Source organism: Xiphophorus maculatus, chromosome 9, assembly GCF_002775205.1.
Source record: "Xiphophorus maculatus strain JP 163 A chromosome 9, X_maculatus-5.0-male, whole genome shotgun sequence".
Taxonomy (NCBI): Eukaryota; Metazoa; Chordata; class Actinopteri; order Cyprinodontiformes; family Poeciliidae; genus Xiphophorus; species Xiphophorus maculatus.
The window spans coordinates 2818150-2830304 of record NC_036451.1 but is presented as its reverse complement, the minus strand read 5'-3'; the positions used below and the strand labels follow the sequence as shown (position 1 = coordinate 2830304).

The window sequence follows — 12155 nt, the reverse complement described above, 5'->3', positions numbered from 1 at the left end:
GTCCTGTGTTAAATAAGTTATGAGTTATCAGGAGCAGACCATCTGAAGGAAAAACATTTCTCAATCTGGTCCGAGTTGCAGTAAAAGAAAAATATTATCTCATAAAATAAAAGGTAATGGCATCTAAACGAGTTACAGATTATAGCAGAGCGGTATCAGTATTCACATGGCAACCCTCACACATTCACAATCCCTGTCACATGGTTTTTTATAATGCTGATCTTTGAACTATTTAAATCACTAAATAGGATTCAATTATACGAAATACCACCTGCCCATGAATTCTCAATGAGAGGGATGGTAAAGCAGTATTGAGGTTGGAATCATCTTTAAAATCTAGAAAAAAGATGAAAACTAAATCAATCATGTTAGAAGTGAAACACTTAGACTTCGACAAGGGCTGGTGCAATATTTGCAGCTTATAAACAACTAAAATAATTTAAAAAATTGAGTATTACATTTCACAGAGAGGTATAATGCAATAATGCAAAATGAAAGAATGTAGTTCCCTCATCAAAAACTTACTCATCTGTCCCGTGGCAGCTATTCATGGGCGCCTTAACGCTCGGACATTCAATGGTCCACCTGGTTACCCAAAGCTCCACCTTACCACACAGCTCCTCTAGACTAGCGGCAGTAGACATGAGCAAACACCTGGTGAAACTACGCATCTGCTGAACTCGAAGAGCGGTTGTAAACGGCAGCAATGGACGGCAGGTAAAAATATTTGTGGTCAGAAATAGTGGGAGGTTCTTAAAGAGACAGAGGGCGGTTTCAAGACATCAGATGTGGTTATGATGGGAAGTCAGATTTCTTCTAAGTGATTTTTGATATATACAGCATTTTCATGACAACGGAAGGTACTTTATTGTGCAATACTAATATAAAAATTCATAATACCCTCCTTTAAAAATATTGTTATCCATGAGATTGGGGCTAATCATTCCTTCATATCACACTTATTTGAAGAAATATTTATGGAAATATAATTGTTTTTTAAGCTTATAAGAAAATATTATGGTGAAACAAAAAGATTCATTAATTTCTTTCAGCAATTAGATGTTTTTTTTGTTTCAGTATTGAGTCAAATTGTTCAAAATGATCGAGTTGCTCAAATAAGTTTTTAGATCCAGTTAAGATATCAAAAAATAATATACAACAAAACCAGCGCAGTCAGTTTAAAAACTAAAAAAATAGGTAAAAATATAAATCACAGCCCTGTGTGATGAATGTCTAACAAGCCGACTGATTATAAGATACGATGGTTTCTATTCATCAGAATATGTCTGGCTGATGAAGGTCACATCTTGTTGTGACTCACCAGTCTCAACAAGATGTTGTTTGATACATTTTGCATGAATTTCTCTCTTTCCTCCATTAAATCCAGAGATTATAGCATCAAAACAATAACTTCTGGTGAACTTTCGCGACCACCGTTGTTCTTTTGCCAAACATCACACAGCATTTCTACAGAATGAGCACAGAGCTCACAGGAAAATGCAAGAAGACAGTTTTAATTTATTCCTGTGAAAGCTTTCAGCATGAATAAAACATGCTGACTTCAAAGGAAAAAATAATAAGGCAAAATAACAAATTGGCATTGCATGATTCCAGATATTTCTCATCGACACTGAAATGTGGCACAGTTGTTTAATCTGGTTTGAGAGAGTGTTGGAATCACAATTAAACCAAAGTAAACATTTTCTTTACATCTTATTCTAAACATGGGGAAAAAAACTTAAGGTAGGATGAGAGTATAATTTCAAATTTCTTAAAAAAAAAAAAGCTAAAAGAAACGAAAGAGAAAAAATGAATTAAGTAACAGTTCAAAAGGACTAAACCCATGAAAATCTCTACCTGATCCGATGACTTCCTCTATTTTGACACAAGAGGGGTCGATTTCTTTGGCAAATTCCCGCACCGCCTCGTTGGGATCTTCATAGGTAAAGGGGTCAATATAGATCTTGACCCCTGGTGAACTGCGACCCTCAGACAGGGTGGGAAAAGTCACAGTGGGGGTGGGACCGCTAAACATGTCTGGCCTCAGAGTCACTTCTGTAAAAAAAAAGTTCACAAATTAACTTTATAAAAGAATTTGGGAATTTTTAATTATTTTTACAATAATAAAATATAGATTGTGTGTCTACCTCCTCCTGTGTTGTACTGCTGCAGCTTGTCGCCATACACACTCTCCTTCAAATGTCTCCTCCTACAGTCAGAGGGAAAAAAGACAGACAAAGCTTCAGGGGAAGAAGTCGCAAGAGCCCATAAATTTTACAGAGCAGCTCTAAATGTTGCAGGAGTAAAATGCAAATTGGCAATTTTCTCTCAAACTGGGTTGAAGTAAAATAGTTATCCTGTTAAAGAATCTGCTGCTGAAACAGTCTGTCTAGAACCAGTTAGGTTTGAAGGATTGTTACTGCTCTGTGTCATCAGCCCTCATTTTCCTGCTTTCCTCTGCAAACGGAACAAGTGCAGAAACCTCCCGCAGAATCTCCACATGCCACTAGATCTTAACAAGATCCATAATAAAGGAGAACCTCAATAAAAAGTTGAAATCTAAAAGGGATACACTGCAGTTCAAGTTCTTATTTTTGTTAATTTTGACAATTACTGCGTATGGATAATGAAAACCCAAAATTCAGTTTCTTAGAAAATTACTATATCACGTGAGACCAATCAGAGAATCCTTCATGTACTTTCATCGTATGCTTGCCTGAGTCTCCTTAGCAAGCATTAATACACTTGGAGCAGTTTTTTCCTTTACAAATGTGCGCAACTTTCTGTTGATATCCCACTAATGTTGAAAAAACACAATTATGCAATTGCAATGTTTCCATAAAATAAGAAATAAAATTTAAATCACATTTGAATAAGTTTGTTCATATGATAAGTCATTAAAAATCATGTCAGCTGCAGATGTAATCATATTAATATTTCAGCATTTTCTGCAGTAGTAACATTCAGCTGTTGATCATGTGTTTCCATTAAATCTACTTTGGTGCAGCCCAAAAACCCCACTCATCCTGGCATAAAAACTTTTTATCTAACAAACGTACATTTTTTGGAAGTTGCCTTTTTTAGTGCAAAAGTGCAAAAATTTCCACTTTTGCTCAGTTTCCACTGAGCAAATTTCTTTTCGTAATTTTAATTTACACACTTTTATGTTTTTTTTTTTTTCATTTTTTTCTCTGAAGAGTTTTTGCGGCGCTAGTGGCTCGTATTTTTTCCACAGTAGGCAGACAGGAAGGAGGGGGAGGAGAGAGGGGAAGACATGCGGCAAAGGTCGTCGGGACCGGGAGTCGAACCCGCGACGTCCGCGTCGAGGACTAAGGCCTCCAAACGTGGGGCGTGCTAACCCCCTGCGCCACCACAGCACGCCCCTCACTTTTATGTTGAATGGAAACACAGTTGGTGTGTCAGTGTCTTCCATCTCCCTCTTGACAATACTCCACAGATTCTCAGGTCACCTCGATGGTCAATCAAGCACACTGACACAACGTGATCCAACCAGGTCCAGGTGTGGTTGACGGGTAAAAAAGCCTTGCTCGAAAGTGAAACAGGCTTCTCCCTACTTTTGCAAATAAGAGAACCATGAAGAGGTTAAGGAATTTCTCTGCAAACCTTTGACTTAATAGTGGACTAAACATCAGAGAACTTAATATCTGGTTCAGGATTTGCTTCACTCAACATATATCCATTAGTATCTTCTGAGAGAGTAGTTTCTCCATTTGATTCTCCTCCAGACTCTTCAACAGGCAACTCAATGGTTGTTCCTGTTGCATGTGAACCTTTTTTTATACCACATGTTTTCCCTTCACTCAACATTTCAATAAAATGCTTGGATACATCAATGTACAAACAACCAGCTTCTTTTGTAATGGTCTTTCATAGCTCACCCTGACCAGAGTTTCCTTATGATTTTCTAGACAACAAGCCATCAAGAATTAAATATTCATGCATTGAAAATAATTTTCTTTTAATATTTTCTAAGAAACCAAATGTTATGTTTTTACTCCCTGTTAGCCATGTTTATCAAAATTAAAAAGATTAAATGACATCACTATGAGTGATATCATTAATATATAAGCTCCACATTTTCAGTCAGAGCTGCACGGTTATCAATTTGTGCAACATATCTGTAATTTAAGACATTACTTTACAAGGAGCTAGAAATTCAGATGTTGGCCAGGAAAACTATTTTTATAGGGTCATAACATTTGGCACACACATAAATAGAGCAGCGTAAATGAACATAAATCTAGGTTTTTGTGGTGAAATTGATTTAGCTTTTAGGCTACTGAGTCCAACAACACAGTCAACAACCAGCGAGAGCAAACCTTCAACAACATTTATGTGAGATGAATCCCTAATGCCCACTGGCCAGACAAGATCAGCAGCTATAATCTGTGGCTAAGCATCCAATAACTATCAGCAGCTGGTGAAATTTGAAGAGGACAGATATGGGGAGAGCAAAAGCAGATACGTTTGGTCAGAGAACCCTGGAAGTTAACTGGACATGGGACAACCTAGAAAATACGGCCTCCCTTGAGAACAGGTCTGCTGGGAGAGATTAAACGTAGGCGTACACCTGGTTATGGAAAGAAAGAAAATATTGGCTCAGATCTCAGAGGCCTGAACATCTAGAGTGGCGGCACACATTAATGAAGAAATCTTTATCTTGCATATATTATAAACATAAAATAAAAATGTACTGCACCTCTTAGAAGGTGCTTTGAGATATAATCAATCCAGCATAATATTTCCAAGAATCTGTTTAGTGTTAAATGGCCTACTTCAGTTTTACCCTGTCCAGTGTAGACGATACAATTAAATAAACTGTTAATGTTGCATTGGATATAAATATTACAACCAAAAACCCACGTCTTTTTATATTATTGTCAAAAGAACAAAGTTTCAAGAAATTAAAAACAAGTTAGTTTGGTTAAAAACTGAAACAACAACTTCTACCTGCCAAACCTTTCTATTTCTATTTCCCATTTCATATCTAGATGCGATGCCCTTGTTTTACTTGTTTGAATTTTCTTTTAATCTAAACGGAACACTCAATTGAGTTGTCCATTTTTATATTTTTATATAAAACCTTTAACCATTTACCATACAACTCAAGATCAAGACCTCGCTGCACTTTGAAACCATCTTGTAATAAAAACTCCTGATCTAAAATCCATATCCTAGTATTCAAAGGAAGTCCAAAAGAGTTGCTGGAGCAGCTGAATGAAGACTTGATATAAATGTATTTTTGTCAAGTTTCTAGTGTAAATATCTTAGAAGACTTGAAATGCAATAAAACAACCTTACAAGTAACTTTTCAGCAAGAAATGTTTTAGTAAGTCAATAATTCCTTAATATTAATGAAAACATATTAGTTCCATTGGCACCCATTTTTCCCATAAGTGAAATAATCTGCCAGTAGAACAAGTACTCTTTTTTTTATTAATATTAAGGAAATATTGATTTAAATCAAGCTCCTCTATCTTTAAATCAAATCAAATTTTATCTGTATAGCGCATTTAAGCAACAAAGCAGTACAGTGATTTACATCCTAGAAACACGAATCTAACAACAATCAGTATTTTGTCTTATTTCAAGTTTTCTAAGATATTTCCAGTAGAAACTTGCCAAAAACATACTTTGTAAGATTTTAGTTTTTTGCAGTGTAAATGTGTTTGTGTATCTGCTGTGTGTTACCTGGTACATACGATAGCGAGAGCTACCAGAGAGACGATACACACTCCGCCTACTAAAGAACTTGCAGTCAGGTAGAGCTGCTGTCCAAGCTCTGACTTGTACTCATCTGCAGAGGCACACACACACACACACACACGCACACACACACATACATAATTTAGCAATGCTGAGATAGGCATATCTGTTTTTATATTTTTTTGTGTCTTTCACATGCACACAGCTGCACCTATCTGAAAGTGAATACATGCTATACAGCTAAAATCTTCCATAATTCCAAAAATATATATTTTACAGCACTCATTTTACATGACTGCACACAATATGCAGGCAGAATGAATTGCCTCACAGCCAGGTTTACACTTTATAGCAACCTTTTCCACTCTCACAACCCCTTTCCTCTCCAACAGAAAACCTCCACTCACACATCTCCACACGCTCCAGCCAGCCACCCACGCTCTTACCGTCTGTGAGGGTCTGGAAGAGCATCTCTTTGCTGTAGGCTCCGTAGCCTGCCACGGTGCGGGCCCTCACCTGGACCACGTAGCCGGTGCCAGGCCTGAGGCCCTCAAGGACCACGTTGGGTATATCGCTCTGGACCACTGAACTGTTCAGCAACGACGACTGGAACTGCAGAAGAGGCAGAGCAAGAAGTTAATATACTAAACTTTACATTGACAACTGCCAGTTAATACAGGTGCATCCCAATAAATTACAACATTAGTAAAAAGTTTTATTTACAGTGATATATTGATGTGTATGATGTAATGTTTGTCACTGGTTTCTCAAATATTGACTGAATGGTGTTTTTGTAGCTTTTTATTTTTGTGTTTTTATGATGTGATGCACTTTAAATTGCCTTGTTGCTGAAAAGTGCTAAACAAATAAACTTTAATTAATTGATTGACTGAAGCAGCACACAGAAATTAAAAAATTCAATAAGTGTAGTACCTGTGTTACAGTAAGATTTTTTTAAAAATGGATAAAATACACTTAAAATACAATCACACAGATTAAAATAGAAGGGGAAGGTTATTTTCAATGGCTATTTAAAATAGATATTGTAGATAGGAAAAAGCTCTTAGTGAGTCTTGATTAAATAGATCTATGATGCCTACTAGAGAGGTACAGTCCAAACATTTGGTCGCCGGTATGTGCAGCGTTCTTATTGATGTTTTTAGCTCTTGTGAGATCTAAAAACTGCTAGCAATTGTTCGACAGAGAAGGGAGAGGACATCTACGTCTTAATTACTCTCTCCAGAGATGCTTCTTTTATCCACAATAGAACATTCAGTAAACCAAACAGAAATTAAATACACCAGAGTAAACTCCACTATTGATCTATAGAAGGGCATCAGCATCTTTGATTCAGAGTTTGTCCAGATGATTCTCAGGAACTGGAGGTGCTGTTGTACCTTTTAAACAATCTCTAAGGTGTGACAGACAGTCAGAGATGTGAATATAAAGGAACTTAAATGAATGCACCATCTCAACACAGACATTATTTATGTAGAGGTTAGTGATCGTGTTGCGTTTCCTGAAGTCGATACAAGAAGCTTGTTGGCGGAGCGCCATACCGACATTTTCTGGATTTTTTGTCCAATTTTATCTGACAAAAAATATATATTTTTGTCAGAAAAAGGACTCTGGATCAGTAAGTAACAATCTTCAGTCTTTTTTCTCACTACTGATGTTTCAGCAGTGGCTCAACACAAGAAATGCAACAGTTTGCGCTCAAACCACCGACTCCAGCAGCAGTTCACACCTGGTAAATGACCTCTAAACTCTTGAATTAATTTTTTCTTCACAGTCCTCCGTTATTTCTTTGCTCACACATTTTTCTGGCATACTTTTTCTTTCATTTGATTTTCCATTAATATGCTTGGATGCATCCAGTGACGGTCCACAGCGTTTCCCACATCTCACCCAAAGACCACTGGAGATGGGAACCAGTTCCCCCTCACCTTGCACAGATAAGTGTGACTAGAAAATGAATGGATGGATGATTTGATGCACCAGGATTCCACCACCTCATCCTTTTCAAAATAAAATAGTTCTAAATCCAGCTCAACCAGGCTGAAATTTATTAAATCAAGTTTTTGGTTCACCAGGTTTACATCTTCAACTTTAACGTTTTTATGTATCATATTTTGTCAGGAATAAATTTTAAATGTACGTCAAGCCGCCATTCACAAATTGTTTTATTGATATCGTTGATTTTTTCTGTCGTAAATTCCCCAAACAGCTGCTCTCATTCACATATATAAAAGTTTTTTTCTTTAGAATGCAAAATAAATATCCAGTTTCTGACTGCAAAAGTCATCCATTTAGACACTTGTAGCTGCGGTCACTTTTAACCCTAATATTTCCATCAAATCAGAAAGCTGTTACTTCAGTCAAAAACACATTAATAATGGCCAGTTACTAAAATTTTAAGTTGTTTTAGAGAAAGCAGCAGAAGCGCAAACTTGCTGCACTTTTGTTGATGAAATTTTAATAGATCCATGATGCCTATACGTAATTTTGTTCACATTGTTGTTAAAAAGTCAAAATGTTCATTTTCAGTGAAGTCCTGATTCTTTTTAAGAATGCCATCTGGCAAACTCTTCCATCAAGCACATGAATGTTATTTCAGCTGCTCATCTGCCTGAAAGAAAATTGAAAAGAGAAAATTGCAGCATCATTGTTGCATTTTCCACCCATAGACGGCAACATCAGGGCACAAACATTCTGAAATATATGTTGACGTTTTGATTTACAGCTGCTTTTCTCCATTTTTTCGGGACTCCTCAATGGTTCTCATTTGCATAATCCTTTTTGATGTGACATCAACATCTATATGGATGTCACATCATAAAGAGCCCTGTTCATATTTCATTTTCACCGTCTTTCAGCTTATGGATGATTAGCATTTTTATGTCAATTATTTCTCCAACACACCTAAACCCTTCCTGATGACCATTTTTCTTCCTTCTTGCTCTTTTGAGTCATTCATCTTTCCATTCTATGCAAATATAATATTGCAGTTAATTAGCTTTCACCCACAAAGAAAGACGAGCATGTGGACTTCTCCCGTTCCATTCGTCCCCATATTATCTTTTCCATCTCATAAATCCAAGGCTATCACCTTTTACCTCCATCTATGCCCCCTTCTTCTCATTTTAGACTTCCTATTTTCTGTCATTTTCTTTCAGATAACAAGGTTTTACAGAGGCTAAATCTAAGAGCGGGCGGCAGAACGAAAGCGCTGCTGTGGTGGCGGCGTGAAGGTATAGGCAGGGAGTCGTGGCACGAGAATGAAGGACGGCGGGGTGGGGAGGTCGACGGCAGAGCAAAGTGGAGAGGAAAAGAGATGATGGCGGTGATGAGGAACACCGCCCAGGAGGGAGACTAGTGGGTGGAAATTGCCGGTAGATTGGGGAGAAAAAGGGCGGGTTATCAGAAGAAGACATGGGGTTAAAGATGATTGAGTTTTCTATCATAAATATTCATAGCAAAAACCCATTTTCCACATGTCAGTCATTAACCCATTCTCTTGTATCAAAATACTAATCATGATGGGATCAAACATTTTACTCCTTCCTTCTCTTTATAGGCATTGACCTAAATTATGTCCATATAATGTTGTGTATGCAAAATGTTATTGCACATTTAAATCGGCAATGTTGATAATTAAACGGTGGGTTTTGGATGATTTTAAAGTTTAAAAAGTAGGTAAGTTTTGGAAGTAAGTACAGAAAAGACGTCGCGTCAATGTTGGAGTTTAGATTCTGGAGTTGTGTGTGGCGAGGAAAGCTCGACTCCATGCTGACTGGAGTAAAGAGGTTAGGGGGCAGGACGTCTGGGAAGGCCTGGCAGACAGAGATAAGTATTGGGGGAAAATTTTGACTTTCTCCACCATATCAAATTTACTACATTAAAACTCATTATCTATAGAGTGGGAGTGAGGGAGGATGGAGTGAAGAGCTGCAGGAGATGAGGAAGGTGAAAAAAATGACAAAACTGCCAGAAAAATGGGTGCAGCACAGCTGTGTGTCCTCTCTCACCAGGCTTATCAAACTGCTCCCACAGGACATCTTCACTTAAAGCTATGAGCTAAAATTAGTCTTTACGTGGTTGACTGCTTCACAGTGGGAAATGCAGAATCCTAATTGACTTCAATATGAGACTTTATTAATGGAAACCTTGCAGCAAATAAGGCCAACTCAGGGCGCAGTACGAGTTTTGACTACAGCTGTAATAAATATCTCACTCACTCTCTCCTTGGCTCATTGTAATTGTCCTCACAGTGTTAAAAGCACATCATGTTATGCGACATCATGTCTGCTGTTTTCCATCTTTTCCTGGATCAAACTGGAGGAACACGAGTCCGTTTGGTCCCATTCAGAATTGGTTTTAATTCAACTCTTTCAGAGTTATTTCAACAAGAGATCGAGTAATTACGAATTTGCAAAATTTGCTGTGAAGGCACAGTACCATGTCTGACTTTTAACCCCACCAAAACACCCTCATAATTTGTCATGCTGGTTTACATTATCTGGATCTCATGTGACGTGAACACAAAGAAATATTAAAATAAAGTTTTGAATTTCCTGCAAATAAAATCTGAATAGTTTGAGGTGTATGTTCACCATCTTTGCCTCGATATCTTGAGGAGCCACCTTTCACTGTGTCTACAAGTCTTTTGGGATATGTTTCTAACAGCTATCCTCATCTACAGACTGAAATACCAAAACAATGTCCAAAGTCAAGGCTATTTGGAAACAAAAAGTTTCAGATCCCGTTTGATTCAGGTCCATGCCATTTTACACAGCGCATCCAGGATCTGCATTTACTGCAACTTCATCCATATGACTTGCATTAACTCCAGTGCCCCCTCACCATGATGCTACTACTACCACGTTTCATGGTGAAGATGTTGTGATTAGGTCAAAAAGTTAAAAAAAAAGAAGAAATACTTACTTGTTTTCTATGTTCCGTAGAGAAAAACCTCAAAATGAAGACCAGATTTATGAAGTACACCATTAATGATTTTACTTTGCACAGGTCCTCTAACCACAGCTATAGATTTTTGCAGCTCTTCCAGTTACCGGGACTCTTCAGTGCTTATATAATAATTGCTCGTTTTGCTGGACCTGTTAGTTCAGGTTGAGGGTCGGGTCAGGTCTGCAGTTGTTCCAAACTAAAATCTAACACTAATTCATAATATGTTCAAACCTTTAGGATATAATTTTATGACCTACTCCTCCTTCACATTTCTTTTCAATAATGTTCTCTAATAACCCTGTGAGGCCTTTATGCTGAGATTATATTACACACAGATGGTATCTGCTTACTAATTCCCTGGATTTTATTTCAGGGCAAAAGAGCAAAAAGAGGCTTAATACATATTTATGGGAAAATGTTCAAGAGGTAATTATTAGCATCTCTTTATGCTGAGAAAACTCTGCAATGAGAAAGTTAAAATGTGTTATTTAGTTTCTGGACAGAGTTTACAGGAGCTTTTGTTTTACTTTTTTCTGTTTATTCCCTCTAAAATGACAAAAATAAAACAAAAAAACAGATAGTTGGGAAGTTAAAAAGAGCCTTTTCTAATTTGCTGACAGAGGACTCAAGGATATGCTTTCAAAGATCATTTGTTTTCCAATATTACTGCAAAGCATCACAGTTCTAACCAGTGCAACACGACTTTTGGTTTTGCATTCAAGTGCACACTTTTGAATTCCAAATTAAACATATTCAATTGTCTGAATGCTTGTTCAGTTTTATTCTGCTCCTCAAAACAAACATATGGTTCTCTTTCTGCAGAACTCAATATACAAATCTGATCCATTGAGATTTCGCAGCACCCAGTCCTAGCTGAAAAGTTCACAAATCATTTCAGATCTATTTGTTCCTTCTTTCTGTCTCAATCACTAAGAAAAGAGTCCCACTGAAAAAGTGGCACATCTTTGCATCAGATCGGCGTAATCCTCTAAAAATAACCTTTTGTAGAAACAAATCAGATAAAAACTGACAAAGAATATGACAAGTATGTAGTTCTAATGGATAACAAACAAGAAACTGTTTAAAAATGTCAGAGGTTTCATGTGATTCTAAATTAATGGATTTGACTCAGTAATGATCAAAACATTTTGTACTAAAATGTTACATTAAGCTACTGGCTACTTAGTAGAAATATACTAAGTAGCCAAAAAAAAAATGCAAAACAAAAAAACTTTAGGCAATCATTTGCAGGCCATACTTTTTACTAAAGCACGGAAAATGGGGATCGGGTGGTATCATCTGTAATATGGGTGAAAAAAAAAATATTGGAGGTGATTTTTATGAAAACTGTAAATTGATTTGAATATTCCCCTTCTGGGGGAATTACAAGGGCAAACTCTGATTGGATCCTGTTTTGCAGGCAATACTTTGAAAAGAAGGAAGCCAGTGTTATTACCAAA

General features: G+C 37.0%; 1 protein-coding gene across 1 annotated transcript in view; it reads right to left on the bottom strand.

Moving 5' to 3' along the window:
• The window catches only part of LOC102226407 (ephrin type-B receptor 1-like), a 102748-nt gene that overhangs the window by 23220 nt on the left and 67373 nt on the right, over nt 1-12155 (bottom strand). Inside the window, exons 10-13 of the mRNA XM_014471042.2 lie at nt 6174-6339; nt 5713-5818; nt 2148-2209; nt 1858-2055 (exon numbers count right to left, since the gene is read on the bottom strand). Of these exons, the coding sequence (XP_014326528.1) occupies nt 1858-2055; nt 2148-2209; nt 5713-5818; nt 6174-6339 (532 nt within the window). The remainder of the gene's footprint in view (nt 1-1857; nt 2056-2147; nt 2210-5712; nt 5819-6173; nt 6340-12155) is intronic.